The sequence below is a fragment of the Rhinoderma darwinii genome, chromosome 2 (assembly GCF_050947455.1).
Source record: "Rhinoderma darwinii isolate aRhiDar2 chromosome 2, aRhiDar2.hap1, whole genome shotgun sequence".
In the NCBI taxonomy this organism is placed as follows: Eukaryota; Metazoa; Chordata; class Amphibia; order Anura; family Rhinodermatidae; genus Rhinoderma; species Rhinoderma darwinii.
Window position 1 is genome coordinate 159467238 of NC_134688.1, and position 17798 is coordinate 159485035.

Below are 17798 nucleotides of genomic sequence, written 5' to 3' on the forward strand. Positions count from 1 at the left end.
TTGTATCATGTATAACATACAGATTATAACAGTTTATAAACATTATGAAGATGCATAAACCCAAATAGGTGGTAACCTCCCACTCATCTAAAGAGCATATGAATTAAAGTACAGTAGAGCTAACTGTACCCCATATACAGTAATATAATACCATAGCCAAGAGGACCAGGCCTCAATAAAGTAAACATTGGTACATATAAGTGCCACCGAAAGATTATAACAACAACCCAAGACACTAGACAACAAAGGGAAACACAAACACACATAGCGCATAGAGAAAAAGATCACATAATTTGCTCAGAACCTACCATCAAGCCATAGAGGTAGATCAGTACCACCCCGGAATCCAGACCATACTGCCCAAGTTTGGACAAAGAGCACAGACTTGCCCCTGTCTGTTGACAGTAATTCCTCCATTCTCATTATCCCGTTCACCTCTGTCACCCATTCCGTCAAAGAGGGAACCGTATGAGATTTCCAGTGCCTAGGTATCACCGTTCTCGCCGCAGTCAGAAAATGTCGAAAGATACCCCTTTTGAGGTGTGTGAGAGATCCAGGAACCATGGAGAGTAACCCAATAGATGCCGAAGTCGGAACTTCAATGTGCAAGAGCTTCTTGCCCAAATCAAAAATCTTCCCCCAAAAGGTACGTATCCTGGGACAGTCCCACCAAATATGCAACATGGTTCCAGGAGCTTCCCCACACCTCCAACAATCAGCAGACACATCCGGAAATATCTTATGCAGCAAAGCAGGGCAACGATACCACCTAGTGAGTATTTTGTAGTTTTTTTCCTGGGCAAAACAAGACATTGGCAATTTATGGGCTAACAGGAAGGCAGTACCCCATTCCTCTTCAGTATGTTGAACCCCCAACTCTTCGTCCCATGCATTGGTGAAAGACAGTTGAGAAAAGGAACCGCTGGGCACAAGAACTCCATGCAAATATGACAATACATGCGAAGGGGCCGTTGGTAAAGATAAATACTTTTCTAAAGGAGTCTTATCCTGTAATAACACCAGACAGTCCCCCAAAGAAGAGAGATAAGAACGCAGCTGTAAGTATGACCACCAGGTTGATCTTCTCCCCGGGCAAACCTCAGAGACTGCATTCATTGACAACATGACACCTTCAGAAGTAAGGGTCTCAGACAGATATCCACCTTTTCTTCTCTCCCAGCAGAGGAATGTATCCATACCCAACGCCGGAGGGAACGAGGGGTTGTCGAAAAGAGGAGTCATAGGACCCGGCCGATTCACCAGGCACGCAGCACCCATGATCCGCTCCCATACCACAAGAAACTGACGTGTGAGGAAAGGCAGAGATAGACTATGGCGCTGTAGGACAGTCAACCACGGCAAAGAGGACAATGCAAGAGGAGACATATCTTTTTCGATACGCACCCATTGCTTACCTGTTTCCGAGCGGAACCAATCCACTACCCTCATAATCAGTGCGGCTTGATGGTATCTTTTAAAGTCTGGAAGACCCGCGCCCCCGTCTATTTTTGGGCGACTAAGGACAGCAAAACGAATGCGAGGCTTAGAGGAACCCCACACAAATTTGGTTATAGCCCTATGTAAGGTCTTGAAAAAACCCGCTGGTATTACAATAGGGACAGTCTGGAAAAGGTATAAGAATTTGGGCAAAATATCCATTTTGACCGCATTAATTCGCCCAAACCATGACATGCGGTTCCCTCCATATTCTGCCAACTCCTTCAAAGTACGTTGAAGAATAGGTGTGTAGTTCAACGCGAACAAATCTGCCTGTTGCGTGGGCACCTGCACCCCCAAGTATTTTAAGGATGTAGATTGCCATTTGAATGGGAAAACCCGAGCGAGATGGGCAGCCATAGAAGCATCCAGAGATATATTCAAGGCCTCCGATTTGGAGTAATTAACTTTAAAATTGCTTAGATGACCAAAACGCTCAAATTCCTCAGTCAGAGATGGCAAAGAGATCATGGGAGTTGTTATAAATACCAGGAGATCGTCTGCATAAAGCGCTAATTTATGATGCTGTGATCCCACCCGTACACCATTAACATCAGGGTTGCCCCGCAGTGCCACTGCCAGGTGTTCCATAACCAGAACATATAATAGAGGCGATAGTGGGCACCCCTGTCTCGTGCCATTAGCAATAGACAAGGAATCAGATAGGAGTCCATTAACACGAACCCGAGCCGTAGGCCTATGGTATAATGCCATTATCCTATCCACCATAGTAGTGCCAAGGCCTACCTGTTTTAGGACACTGCGGAGGAACACCCAATGCACTCTGTCAAAAGCCTTCTCGGCATCAACCGACAGCAAGCACATCGGTATCTTACGGGATTGGCAAAATGAAGTTAAAAGGAGAGTTTTGTTGGTGTTATCCCGTGCCTCCCGACCACATACAAACCCCACCTGATCATCCCGTATCAATCCAGGTAACAACGGTGACAAGCGAGATGCAAGCAACTTTGCGAAAAATTTTACATCTACATTAATTAATGAGATGGGTCTGAAGTTAGCGCAAGAGGTTGGGTCCTTGCCAGGCTTTGGTAACAGAGTAATGTGAGCCTCAAGGGACTGGGGTGCAAAGGGACACAAGGAAGACACGGAGTTAAAGACTTTCGTCAAAAAGGGAACCAGTTGAGCCTTAAATGTTTTATAAAATTTGTTGTTAAATCCATCAGGCCCTGGACTCTTGCCCAAGGGTGATTCCTTAATAACATGTTCCACTTCTGATTCCACAAAATCCTCCTTGAGTCCCGAAGCCTCCCCCTCCTCTAAAGGCGGTAAAGCCATACTATTTACATAATGATCTATTTTGTCCCGCAAAGCCTCAGCCTGCATGTCGTGAAATTGCCCCTTGATGTTATATAAAGTCGAGTAATACTGTTTAAAGCACTCTGTAATACCCACTGGGTCATGAACTTCGCCCCCCGAAGAAGATAGTATTTTAGGGATGTAGGACGCTTGCGTTCGGGGATGTAACATACGCGCTAAAGATCTACCGCACTTGTCCGCAAATTCATATGAGTGTTTTCTCATCCGATCTCTAAACCAGGCGTGTGATTGATCTATAAGAGATCGCAAGGACTCCCTTGCTGTGGTAAGATCCGCAAAAACCTGTGAAGATGGAATTTGTTTATGACATGATTCCAACTCCCTTATCTGAGTCAGGAGACGTGCAATAGAAATCCCTTTCTCTCGCTTCAAACGTGCCCCGTGCTGTATTAGGACTCCTCTAATGACACATTTCAGCGCCTCCCATTGGAGTGGTAAGGAGGTAGGGTCATGGTCATGTTCATGTACTGCAATAAACCCATCAAGAGCGTCCTTGAGAGCCGACACACATACTGTATCCTTCAATAAATTATCATTAAGTTTCCAAGACCGAAAATTCGGTACCGAGTCAGGAAACGAAAGGGTCAGGAACACTGGGGCATGATCTGACCAGATCATGGGGCCCACATTAGTACTAGGATGCCAGGTAAGCAAATGGTGACTGATCAAAAAAGCATCTATCCGACTGTACATGTTATGCAAGGGGGAAAAGTACGTATACTCTCTCACCTGAGGGTGTAGAATCCTCCACACGTCGATCAATTGCATGGAATGCATCATAGCCTTTAGTGCCCCCAACTGTGATTTAGGAACAGCAGACCTGCCCGAGGAGGTATCAAGCCTAGGATCAAAGGTCAAGTGAAGATCTCCACCTACAATTAAGACGCCCTCTGTAAACTCTTCCAATTTCTTCAACAACACTCGCCCCACTCTAGCCTGATCCTGATTGGGAAGGTACAAGTTAGCCAGGGTAAGAATCTTATTGCGCATAGACAATTTTAAAAAGACATATCGACCTCCCGGGTCAACCAAAACATCAATGATTTTATGGGAAAGTGACTTGTGGATACCTATGCTAGCCCCTTTGGACTTAGATTCCGGGTTGGCACTGTGAAACCAAGACGGGAAGTATCTGTTTGTAAATTGTGGCATATGGCCCACCTGAAAGTGAGTCTCCTGTAGGAACAAGATGTGTACTCGTTCTTTATGCATATTATATAAAATTTGTGAGCGTTTTTCCGGGACATTGAGCCCCCTAGCATTGAAGGTACAGACCTTCTATTGCGCCATCAGAGTCTTTACCCCGAGGAGCTCAACAAAAGAATGCACTAAGGCAGAAGTAAATAGGACAAGACAGACGAGGGGATATACAACAACAAAGACAAACGAACGGGCGAACTAAATCGCCCTCTCCTTGAGCTACTCAAGGAGAAACACTCTAACAGACACCGGAATCAACCAGTGAGTCCCTAAGAGGAGAAGTGTCAGGACACAGACTAGCCAGTGCCCCGCACCCCCCCAACCCAGCAATTATATTCAAGCAAGTAATAATAAATTATTACAGTTAGGAAAACCAAGGCACTTTGCATAACACCCAATAGTAATGAGACAAAAGTATGCCGCATTAATATACACCTAGAAATACCTCAACGGAGCATATTCCTATATACATTCAATGTTATCAAAAGTGCATATACTTGTAAGAGGTACAAGGGATTATAGAAAACCTTAAGCATTCACGTCTGAAGCATAATGACATTAATCGAACCATATCAATGGACCCGCAGTGTCCAGCAAAAATAAAATCAGTTGCAACGAGCGGTAACACCAATGTGAGCGGCTATAAGAACACAGACTATATTTGCTTTAAATGAGAAACCCCAGAATTATTGCATTGAACTCTGATAACAGAACACAGAAAAGTCTAAAAAGGATATCAGATCGGTTCAGCTAGGCGACCCTCATGCCTACGACCAGGAGAAGCAGGAGAACGACCTCGCCTACGCGCCCCTGGACGCGGCGGAGGAAAGGGAACATAAGGCCAATCAGGGATGGAGACTCGAGGTACACGGAGAGCAGCGCAGAAGTCCGGAACATCCCCTGGGTCCCGAACACTCAATAATGACCCATCTCTGCGGACCTGTAGCTGAAAGGGGTGACCCCAAGAATAAGAGATCTCATGCTCCCTCAATACATCCAACAAAGGACGAAGCACTCTGCGCTTATCCAGAGTCATTTTGGACAAATCCGATAGCAGTTGAATCTTGACCCCTTGCAATAAAACTTCCCCTTTATCACGGGCTTTTCTCATTATCTGCTCCTTGAGAGAGAAAAAATGGACACGACATAGCACATCTCTAGGCCTGTCTGGATCCGGGTTCCGAGGACCCAGGGTCCTGTGGGCTCTATCCAACTCAATAGGATCTGCAGCAGGGCGTCCCAGTAAGGTATTAAATAGAGATTGTAAAGTAGGGATAAGTTGACCCGGAGAGATATCCTCAGGAATGCCCCTCAGCCGAATGTTGTTGCGACGATTCCGATTCTCATGATCTTCAGCCAAATTAAATAATGCATGAATCTGATGAGTGCTGATCTAAACGGGCGTCCTGAGAAACTTGTTGCTGTGAAATAACTGAGACATCGCTCTCCATACGCTGCACCTGATCTGACAATTGGGATAGGTTAGTGGTGAGAGATTGTATCTCAGACTTGTATGTCGTTTACAGACGATTAACATAACGCTCCATGTCCTGCTTAGTGGGTAAAGCTGATAACTGACGTCTCAAGCCCTGTAAATCATCCCCAAGGGCAGATGCACCTCCCATTGACGTTGAGGGGTGAAGATCCATATCTATATGAGATGTGGAAGGCAGCAATGCAGGACCCAGCACATGCGGGAGGGAAGATGGAGAGACTCGGCCGCCATGACAGGCACCACGTGACACGCAATCCCGCGCAGGCAGCGCCATCACATCCCCAGCAGAACTCGGTGTGACCCCATCTAGCCTGGAGGGAACCATCCCCGATGCACCGGACAATGAAGGAAAGGTACCATCAGTACCTGAAGCAGCAACGCTGGCCGCAGATGAAATCCCCTCAGGGAGCAAGGACTCGGTGCCATCGCGTCTCTCCTCTGTCGGCGCCATCTTGGAGACTGCTCCTGCCCCGGCGTCGGTCAGAAAACGCTGAATAGACCCAGCTGCAGACATCTGCCGAGTATGATAATGAGTCCCCGAAGAGGCCCAGGACTTCCTAACCATCAGGTTAGTAAATAAATGCGCTTTTGATGCTTTTAAATTAGCTTATGATCGGGTTGAAAGGAGTGCAGGCGCAGAGCTCTCAGAAAGCACGTCCGGTCAGCGCCATGTCCAAGCCACGCCCCCTTATTTTGTTTTTTTAATAGTAAAGCAGTTTGTAAGGGGAAAAGCTGGGTTTTTAATTTTTTTTTTCATTTTTTTTAAAATTAACTTTATTAAACTTTTTTTTTACTTTTTCACTAGTCCCACCAGGGGACTTTAATATGCGATTCTCCGATCGCTATTGTAATACACTGCAATACTTTTGTATTGCAGTGTATTACTGCTTGTCCGTTTAAAACGGACAGACATCTGCTAGGTCATGCCTCCGGCATGATCTAGCAGGCATTCGCTCCAGGCAGAACTGGGGGCCTTTATTAGGCCCCTGGCTGCCATTGGAGACACAGACACTCGGCGATCGTATCGCCGGGTGTCGGTGGGAGAGATAGGGAACTCCCTCCCTCTCTCCAAAACCACTCAGATTCGGTGCACGCTATTGCGCACCGCATCTGAAGGGTTAAACGGGTGAGATCGATACTAATATCCATCTCACCCGGCAGAGCAGGGACGCCCCCAGCCCTCAGCTGCCTCTAGCAGCTGAGAGCAGGGAGATTTGACGCTCCCTGCTCTGTTTACTTTATCCTGAGGCCGGATTCACACGAGGGTGTGAGTTTTGCGCGCGCAAAAATGCGGCGTTTTGCGTGCGCAAAAGGTACTTAACAGCTCTGTGTCATCACCATATGATGCGTGGCTGCGTGATTTTCGCGCAGCCTCCATCATTATGACACTCTGTTAACAGAAAAGAACGTGGTGCTTTTGTTTTCATTCATGGTTTTTACTGCTGTTGCGCGAATCACGCACGTCACACGGAAGTGCTTCCGTGTGCTGCGCGTGATTTTCACGTACCCATTGACTTCAATGGGTGCGTGATGTGCGAAAAACGCACAAATATAGGACATGTCGTGAGTTTTACGCAGCGGACACACACTGCGTGAAAATCACGGACTGTCTGAACGGCCCCATTGACTAACATAAATCCGTGTGAGGCGCGTGAAAATCACGCACGTTGCACGGACGTATATCACGTTTGTCTGAATAAGCCCTTAGTAATAGCGGATCTTTACAAGTTTAGGCACCTTTCAAATACAATTTATTAATATGAAATAAAATAAAATATCAACACGTACAGGCTAGAGTTTATTGCTCAAGTATTAAAATGTGGCTAGAACTGTGAGAGGAAAGCTTAGTAATGATTGCTAAAGGGATTTAAGGTTTTTATCATTTTTACTAGACGAAGGCCCTATTCACACCTGAGTCTCGGTGTTCCGTTGTTCTGCTCGGTCAGAAGAGCAGGACAAGGAAATAACGGAAGCAACGGCTCTGTTGCACCACGGACACCACATGCGGCTGACGGAACTAATTGACTTTAATGGTTCCATCAGCTTTTCATCATGGTGTCCGTGGTTTTACCAGAATCAATAGCGCAGCATGTTGCTCTAATTTTTTTCAGTAATCTCTGCCGGATCTCCAACGCAGATGTGAACAGGCCCTAACTAGTGCGGCTTTTTCTAAATGAAATGGGATTTCTATTAAAGAGGTTTTCAGGTTGAATGTAAATAAAGCTAAAATAGGTCAAAACTCCGTCAAAAATTATAGTTTTTTCTAAATAAAAAGCACTGCTGCAATCTACATTACAGCGCCGATCATATTATGTACAATATAGGCCACTTATAATGTGGTGACATCCTCTTTAATCAGTGCATAATTGAAAACGTTATACCACTTTCTAATTCACTTTGTGTTTCAATTTCCCACCATTTTCAAGATATGCATTTGCTGTCAGTGAATGAGCACACTGTAAATTCACAGGCTGCAACCTCCATACATCCCTCAATGTGAATACAATTGTATCCAGTCTAGGCATTGCTCTGTGAGCTAAACAGCCTGGATTCCAGACTGACACATTGTAGCATACTACAATGCAGCTGCTGATGTATATAGCTCACAGCACATTGCCTAGACTGTATACAATGGTGTCCACTTCTCAGCTGAGAGCAGGACTAGGTATGTATGGGTTCGCGGCCTCTGAATGTACACAAGTCCCTCATTCACTGACAGCAAACACACATCTTGAAAATGGTGAGGAATAGAAATAGTCTATTAGGAAGTTATATAACATTACTTTCATAAGATTGCGTCTGTCCCTAGCTCTCGAAAACCATGTCGTCCATAGTGAGGTCACATCCTGTGGCTACGACAGCATCCTTTAATGCCTCGGATATTGTACATTGAGCCATTGGTATATACAGTCATGTGACTGCTGGACACCATTTCCCTTCACATCGCGTTAATTGCCTTCCTTCAGAGGTATATATTGGGAGAACTCCTAATGGAAGGCTGTGACATCACCCACTCTGTATGTATATCGTCCAAAACAGCCCCGACCCCCTCGCAGAGCGCCTGGGGACAATAGCCCCGGGGAAGCTCTTGACGTCACTGTCCCTATATGAACACTGACGTCAGGAGCTTTTCCAGGGACGAAGTCCCTGAGCGGAGCGCTTCCTGAAGACAGCAGTGTTTCCTGTGGCCCTGTGCAGAAAGCTCCATTGACATAACTGGTTATATATGGACGGTTTACGTCGCTGGAGCTTTCCATCGTATATGTTTAACGTACAGTATATCTGTTATGGGCGCCATACAGTGGCATCCATCCCTCATAGGCTCCCATGACCAAAAACTTATACTGTGCGGTATACTTTGTGTTTTATTTTGCGAAATCCCTCAGGATGGAATAGCGTAGTTTACAACGCTATTTCATCCTTGGAAAAAAATAAAAATAAGTATATGGACTTACCAGCCCGACGGTGTACTCTTTTGGCCTCCATCGGGCTAATAAAGCCCTATTGACATATTTATCTTGTACGTTGGGAGCTTTCCAGATGTATACAATAAACATAGGGCAGGAACGTGATCTGAAGGGGGCCTAAGAATGGCAAGTCCCTGTTTACTTGGAGCCAAAAACTTTGAGAGCTGAAGCTAAACGCAACATTTTTTAAATAAGAATAAGTGCTTTAATTCAGTAAAAGTAAATTGTAGAATCTTGGTAAAACAGTTTAATATGATCTAAAGAAACTAGGATGAGCTCGTATAGGGAATTACATCATTTTCTGTCAACAGTGCTCAAATGGTTACACAAGTCTAATGCTTTAAATTTCTAATACTGTATAATGCGTCTTAATATAGTGGGATGTGGGATTGTTGGTCTCTTTATGTAAGCCCTTAAGTTGGTTTTCAATGAGCGCCGTGGGTTCAAACAGAGCAATGATTGTTAAATATGGGGACAAAATTATCATAACTAATTTCGTTCGTCCCCATGCATTTGCATCATGTCGGCAGCACATCTCTCCAGAGAGATACAATACAGACTAGCGACCATTTTTTTGGGTTGCATAAAAGACACGATCAGCCGATGAACGAGCGTTGGCTTGTTCATCAGCAGATCTTTACACGGTGTACAATGATTGGGAACAAGCGTACGAATGCTCGTTCACTTGATCATTGGCCCGAGTTAAAGGGCCTTACAGACTGGCAAATAGGGAAGACTGGGTGTAAACTATCCATAAGGCCACTTGTACGAACATGTTAAAATAGATAATCTTCCCACTGACGCTTCATTCCTTGAAATCATAGCACCCTGGAAAAGATTGCTGTAAAAAACGCAACATGTGAATACACGTACACAGTGCCTTATGTTATTTGGTCTACCTCGCATTATGTTCTTTTTTTATATCTTTAGTGGTTATCAATGTTCTACATCAAAAGATGGGGACAAAGCATAAGGAGGCAATTAGAAACGGAGCCGCTGACATTACATATCGCAAACCGTAATAAAGTAAAGTAATCTAGTAATATAATAATAATAAATGTTCAGCAATTTACTAGGCGATTAGCTATTTTTATAGGTCATTACCACCCGAACTTTATTTAATACAGACTACTAAAGTAAACACTTACCTTTCTATAAATCATATGGCACATAGCCACACGAAGCTTCATGCCAGCTCGAAGAACATGATAAAAATAAATATGATGAAGGACTGCCAAGAGTAAGGTGCAGACAGACAAGGCTGCAGCGTTAATGTAGGCATTAGCCAGGGCAACATCACTAGGGCCATCCATCTCAAAGTACGTTATAACATTCCCAAGAAAAATTGGTTGGATCACTTTGATACTTTCCTAAAAGAAAGAAAATAACTTTAGGAATGAGAAAGAATTGTATAATTGGCACTTCAGGAAGAAAGGAATAGTTTGAGGACGGCTCGGCGGAGCTGAAACAATGCATGGGTGATTAAAAAAAATGTCTTTATTTGTGGATGTGCTGCCTTGTCCCTCCGATTTATTGCTAGGGACTTTTTAGATCAAGTACTATTACGCTCGCACCCATCTATTTCAATGGTCTGGAGCGGTGATTTTTTTTATAAAAGAATAGCAGATATCAAACTTGGACGCTTTAGGCCCCTTTGACAATGCATTTATGGGTCGGGCGTGCGTGTGTGCATGTTCTATAAACACGTGAAGAAACATTTGTTATTTCACATTCATTAATACAAAGAGTTTGTCAGAAAGAATGGAGTCCATTGTTAGGAGATAAAAACTCAAGCCAGTTCTCGCAAAATAATTTTTTTCGAATAGAGTCCTCTTGCCAAATTAAATGTTTCTAACTTATACAAATAGTGGAAAATGGAAAATCACTGCAACGTTTATTACAGAACAGCAGCTGCTGGCAGAGAAATGCAAAAATCCAAGCAGTGGACATTATTATTACATATCTACCTCAATAAAAGTAAAGAATCCTAAGACAGAGTAGGCTTTCCAGTGGCAGCGTATAATAGCCTTGGTTAGGCGTGGAACGCGACCCTCCTTTTGAGCTTCTTGTAATTCAGTGTCCCAGTACCTAGGATAATCAAACATGCATACTATTAATCTTTGTGTGCCTTTTATTATACCTATTAACTTTTAGGCCTCGCTCACACGGTACTTGACACATTTTACACGCCAAAAAACGCATGTTTTAAGCTTTCCATTAACATCAATGGAAAAACGCTTTGAAGTGCATACTACGCGTTTTTTGTAAAAAAATAAAAAAATAAAAAAAGCAGCATCAGGTAATTAAACACACCTAATTCCCATAGTCAATGGGAGTCCTAATTACGCGCCCAAAAAACGAGTCAAAAACACCTGTACTTTAAAAAGCGCTTTGCAAAAACACTAGCATTTTTTACGCGTTTACAAGTATTTTTTTTTTCTTTAGTGCCGTGTGAACAAGGCATTACAAATCAGAAATATAGCAACTTGCGTAAAATTAATACCTTTCCAATTAGCATTTTCTGTTATTTTACCATCAGCTGGTCTGGTGACCCCTAAAAGTGTCAAAGTAGATGTTCGCTTGCAACGGTTTCAGGAACATTACAAAATCACAACGCAACGATGTCATTAAAAGACAAGCTAGTCAGTGTCAGTGGCAAGTAGCTTACACGCAGTGAAACGAGATCCTAGGAATAGTCAAAGTCAAGCTGGATCATAGACCAAAATACACAAATATTATATTACTAATGACAGTTCAGGACACAGCAACCAATTAAAAAAGGTAAGGAGTACACATTAGGCATAATATATTGGCAAGGTCAGAAAAAAATATATATTTGAAGAACAAACATAGCTTATCTGTACTTCCTCATCCACAGATGTACATACAATGAAGCTCTCCTGACATGTCAATTGTAGTAAGTACTTTTTTTCCACATGAAATAACAATTCTGGAGCAGTTCTCAGAAATCTGCATTGTGCAGTTCCTCGTTTATTCCTCTTGGAAATGTATGAATAAATTAACAACTGGCTGTTACCATTCCTCTGAGACTGTCAGCACTGATTGGACAATGTAAGGGACACGCCCCACCGATAAGGAAAATGGTAACACCCAGTTGCCAATTTAGTCATACATTTCTAAGAGAAGTAACAGAGAATTGGCACAATGTAGAGTTTTAGGAAAAAAAATATCTAGAATGTTCTTATTTTCTGGGAAATACAAGTATTTACTAAAAAAAGACATGTCAGGAAAGATGACTGGTCCTCTTTGAGAAGCAGACTAAAACTGAACAATGGTGAGAACGCATAAAAGAACTATATATGCAACAAAATAAAAACTGCTAATGTCTAAATTGCTTATGTGCATAAGGAAAAACTGCAGTGATCACGCAGGAAAATTCTCGCAGCAACGGAGACAATGGATTGACAGACACTCTTATAAAATAAGACATCCATTTAGCGGCAGCAGTTCGCTTTCTTAGCACACAAGGTTAAAACAGAGACACAAACACATTCAGGTTTTCCACTTCATGATACTCACAGCCCTCAACTCTTGAGAACCTTGTAATTAGTTTTTCAGCAATTTCCTGATGAAGGAAATATGGTCCAATGATAGCAATTTAACTACGGAAATATATTCAGATAGTGGCATAGTTGGTAATCAGCAAGATGGGATGTACAATAGGTTTCTGAATTGTTGCAGGCCTTCTGGTAGGATTGCCAGGCAGCCGCCTCATTTCCTTCACAAAATAAGATGTGAGGTTGAGATCACAATTTCCTACACAGTAGTCTCCAGATATTAATAGGAAAATGTTCATGTGAGCTGTCCTTGCTCGTCCCCGCTGACATCCTTAGTGTTTCCTTGCTGACCTTTTTTTGCACCCAAACACCTCCGTAGAGGTCATCCCCCACCTCCATCGATGTCACACTCCACTCCCCCCACCTGTACCTAGCGCTATTATACCTTACCGAAGGAGCGGAATCCCACCGTGGTTGTGGATTCCGCTCCTGGACGCTTCGCTTGATCTCGCTGTCCATATATGGACAGAGACATCAAGCGATCCGTTCTGGACAGGAATCACCGGCCACAGTGGCGCTATGTATATAAAGGGGTGTTTGTGGGGGGTATCTACAAGTGGCTGTGTTTCGCAGGTGCCGTCCTTGTTCACTGTGAACACGCACAGGCGTGCTCACAGTGAACAACTGCAAAGGCTGGGCGGGCACTAAGGAACCAGCACCCGCAGAAACGACACGTCACCAGTGACGTGTCGTATACCATCCGAGGTCTCTCTGGTCCGAGACCACGTGATCGGTATATGACACGAGAGTGGAGGAGGCAGAAAACGGGACGTCGGAGCTCACGTGATGAGCAGGAAAAAGCAGCCAGAGTGGAGAACCGAAGCAAGATTGCAAGGGTAAGTATATTATAAAATTGTAAATATGTGCAATGTGGTTTTAAATGTAAAAAAAAAAAAATCTCAGACAAGCCCTCACACAAATCTAACTGTACGCGTATACATCTGCGTATAAGTCTGCCATTGACTGCTTTAAGAAAAAGCAGTTGAAAAAAAGTGCAGTTGACTGGGGCAGAGATACACTGGCCAAGCATATGGCAAAAGGGCACCCTCACTTTCTCTTTAACCACTAAAGTCTATGGACATGTCGTCATACATGTTGGAAGATTTCAAGGCTGATTTAACCATAGGGTAAACTGTGCCGTGGCAAGCGACATCACTTTCAAATGTATTTATTTCTTCAGGACGCAAATTCAGTTGAAAACCATGGCAGAGCAGGGAGCCAACTCAAACAAGGGAAGAGTACCAGCTCTTGTTTTTTAGGACCCTCTAGAACTGGGGTCAGCAACGGCACATGGGGCATAGTTTTCTGGCACAGAAACGGTGTCCAGCGCCGTTGTGTGCTTGGCAGAGCTGATCACCAGGAGACAGAGAGCGGAGTATCATTGTGCTTGTCGCTCCTGAACACTTGGCAAGCACATGCAGCACCGTTCTCTCCTGGTGATCAGTGCCACAAAGGTGGAGTTCAGTAGCCGTGTAAAAGGAAAAATGGTAGCAAAAGTTGACAGCTCTCTCTACTATGTGCACCCCTCAAGCTGGTTTTCAGTAGCCATGGTCATTACTATCTGCACCCCTCAAATCTATTGTTTAGTAGCCGCAATCCCTATTTTGTGCACCTTCCCAAGCTGATGTTCAGTAGTCTCGCATGCACCAGAAATGGATCATCTTTGCAAAGAAAGTCAGTTACAAGGGTCGCACTAAAATGTAAGTTTAACCTGTTCCCGCACCACAATGTAATAGCACATTGTGGTGCGGAGGGGGGGGGTGATGTTTGGAGCGGGCTCACCTGTGGAGCACGCTTCGTATGCAGCGGGTGTCAGCGGTATATTAGCGGACACCCAGGCTAACGGCCAGAAACAGCGATCGCGATGTTCCTGGCCATTTAACCCCTTAAATGCTGCAATCACGATCGCAGCATCTGAACCGTTAAAAAGAGGGGGCGCCTCCCTCCGACAGCTCATCAGCGCCCACACAACGCAATTTGGGGGGGGGGGTGATGTCATGGCAGCCAAGAGGCCAAATGAAGGCCTCCAAGGCCTGCCTTTTTTCATCTCCTGTTAAGCCGTGATGGTGATCAAAAAAAGTCTCATGTAGCCCAAAACTATACCAATACAAACTACAGCTCGCCCCGTAAAAAATAAGCCCTAAATAAAAAAAATAAAAAAAGTTATAGCTCTCAGAATGTGGCGACAAAACACAAATTTTATTTCTAAAAATTAGGTTCCCTCCTGCAAAAGTAGTAAAACAAAAACAAAACAAAAAAAAAAAAAACACTATATAAATTTGGTATCGCTGTAATTGTATTGACCTGTAGAATAAAGTTAACATGCCATTTTTACCGTAGAGCGAAAGCCGTAAAATCTGAACCCCTCAGAAGATTGAGCAATCACTGTTTTTTTCCTATTCCACCCCACAAAGATTTTGTTCCCCAGTTTCCCAATACATTATACGGTACAATAAATGGTGCTGGAAAATACTACAACTCGTCATGCAAAAGATAAGCCCTCATATGACTATCGACGGAAAACATAAAAAAAAGTTATGGCTTTTGGAAGGTGGGGGAGGAAAAAGGGAGAACGAAAATCCCAAAAAACGGCTGTGACGGGAGAGGGTTAATTAACTGATTAAATTATTAGTGACCGCCCATAGGAGTTTTTACAGCGGCCACCAACGGGCTTTATTCTGATGCAGTAGCCTTTTTACGGCGCTGCATCAGAATAAACAGAGCAGGGAGCCGTTAAATCTCCCTGCTCACAGATACCTCCGATAGCTGAGGGCTGGGACTGGGAGCAGCCCTTCCTAACGGGCGAGATTGATATCAGTATCGATCTCGCTCAACCCTCAGATGCGGCGCTCAATAGCAAGTGCCGTATCAGAGTGGTTTTGGAGGGAGGGGGCTCCCTCTCTCACCCCACTAGCATCCACAGTCGTGTGCATGAGCCCATAGAAATGAATGTGGATGAATTGCCACCGCAAAAATACGTTAGTGTGCACGAGGCCTTAGTCTACCGAACATACTCCTGAAAGGTTAGCAAGAAGTAGGGGACGGATGGATGACAATAGGACTGAAGGATCAAACTACACAGGCTTTGTTTGTAGTTTGTTACCACGGAGACACATAGGTATACATAGGAGCCGTGGACATAAAATAGGAAAGTTTTAAATTTAATTTGATATTCGATTAACCCCCTTCCATCCCAGCAATTTTTCAATTTTAATTTCTTCATTCCCAACTTCTATAAGCTCTAACTTTCTTTTTGCTTTTCTCCCAAAACCGCGTCACCCAGTGATTGCATTGTCTAATAGTTTAGATATCCGCGGCTCACTATTAATCGCTACATCTAAGTGGTTAAACAGCTTGGGATCGGAGTGATCTTCTACCTCTGCCGTTAGTGTGAGGGATTCAGCTGTAATACACAACGGACACCTGAAGCGTATGGAGCAGGCTAAGCCTGTGAGCCTGCTCCATACATTCCCTTCCAGACTAGGACGTACAGTTAAGTCAAATGTCGGTAAGGGGTTAAAGAAACGCTCAAGATAAGACATCATAGAGGAGGGTAGCCCACTTTTGAAGCTCCTCAATTAGCCAGAACAAAGAATGACTCCCCCTCTGTTCGGACTCTGCCACGCAACCTATTACGTAGTCGGACATAATTTGAATGCCGAAATGCAATACTATATCTACATAAGTCTTCTAAATCCCACACATCTGAGTATCTGCAGAGTACGCAGGATGGCGGCTAATATACTAAATGTCAGGCTATGATATCTGTGGTAATAGCCATGCTGAATGGGAGGTCATGAGATTACTTGAATTTCCACCAGAGGGCAGCACTGCTGGCAATTTAGATGTAGTAAATTAAATAGCTACTGAGGTAATACTCTTTCTGACTGATGTCATGAAGCGAACTTGGATTTCTTCCAATCAGAGAGCAGCACTGGTTATAAATAGCAGCATTGGCCTGCTCTGTCTTGTTCCGGGTTATTGTCTTGTGCAGTAGCCTTTCTGCTCCTTGTGAATATATCAAGAAGAAGAAGAAAGCAAAGGAAAGCGCAAAGCCACAGCTGGGAGCAGCAGAACATCAAGAACTGGTCTAAAATTTACAGTTGGCCGTATTAATTGCTGAGGAAAAGTTTATATGCCAACTTCTTCAGTGCCGACGCTCCAGTGTTATATGGCCGCGGAGATCCTGTTCTTTGCTGGGTTGGAAACCCAGCATCAGAGCCGCCACCGCATTATAACTTGTCACCTACAGCAGGCAATGCATTCAGATGTGGAACTGTACAAACTGCTAAAAAATATGCCACCATAGTGCAGGGAGGCATGGTGCCCCAAATCCCCCTATTTCATCCAGATAGAACAATATCCTGCAGACCTCTAACTGCCTCTCTCATTGACCAAACAGCCCTTTTAAAAGGTCCACCCACATGTACCAAAGTACCAATACCCCTCATTATATCGGATTTATGAATAGGTTTAAAACGGAAAATTTGTCAGACAGACCCCTTTAATAGTTTGGAATAATTCCCTTCATACATGGTGCCTGAATTAAAATAATAAAAGTACAATACTAAGTCTTTTTGGGTCGCAAGTGCCTTGGCCAAGACCACATGGTGCAAATCAGGCCAGAAGGCACCATGAACAAACATATGGTGGGGCCATTTGAACAGTGCTCCAAACTGCTCATGGTGGCATTGTATAGGTGAAAAAGCACAGTACTAGGAGTATCTTCTAGATGCTTTTTATGGTGTGGTGACAGTCGCTTTATCATGGTTGCTTCCATCACTACGTGGTGGTGCACTGGATTAAATACGTTTTTTGTAGCACCCATCTCAGGATTACACCTCTCCGGTCAGCAGCAATACCGGTCTGCCAGGCTGCTATTGGGTGCTGCCATTTATAAGCTGCGAGGTGTTCAGTAGCCGCCATCTCTCTCCTATGTGCAGCTCCCCCCCCCCCCAAGCTGTTAAGTACTCGCTATCTCTCTCCTATGTGCGGGCCCTCCAAGCTGATGTTCAGTAGCCGCTCTCTCCTATTTGCGGCCCCTCCAAGCCGGTGCTCAGTAGATGCTCTCCCTCCCCAAGCTGATGTTCAGTAGCAGCTCTCTCCCCTATGTGCAGCCCCCCCCCCCCCCCAAGCTGGTGTTCAGTAGCTGCTCTCATGTATGCAGCCCCCACAAACTGTGCAACGCTTATGGCTCATGTTTGCATGGCATATTCAGTACTT

The 17798-nt window shown here is 44.2% G+C and overlaps 1 protein-coding gene across 2 annotated transcripts in view; it reads right to left on the bottom strand.

Moving 5' to 3' along the window:
• Positions 1–17798, bottom strand: part of ABCC4 (ATP binding cassette subfamily C member 4 (PEL blood group)) — a 300550-nt gene that overhangs the window by 230227 nt on the left and 52525 nt on the right. For both annotated transcript variants that reach the window (XM_075852387.1, XM_075852388.1), the window contains exons 3-4: positions 10965–11085; positions 10146–10367 (exon numbers count right to left, since the gene is read on the bottom strand). In XM_075852387.1, coding sequence (XP_075708502.1) covers positions 10146–10367; positions 10965–11085 — 343 coding nt within the window. The remainder of the gene's footprint in view (positions 1–10145; positions 10368–10964; positions 11086–17798) is intronic.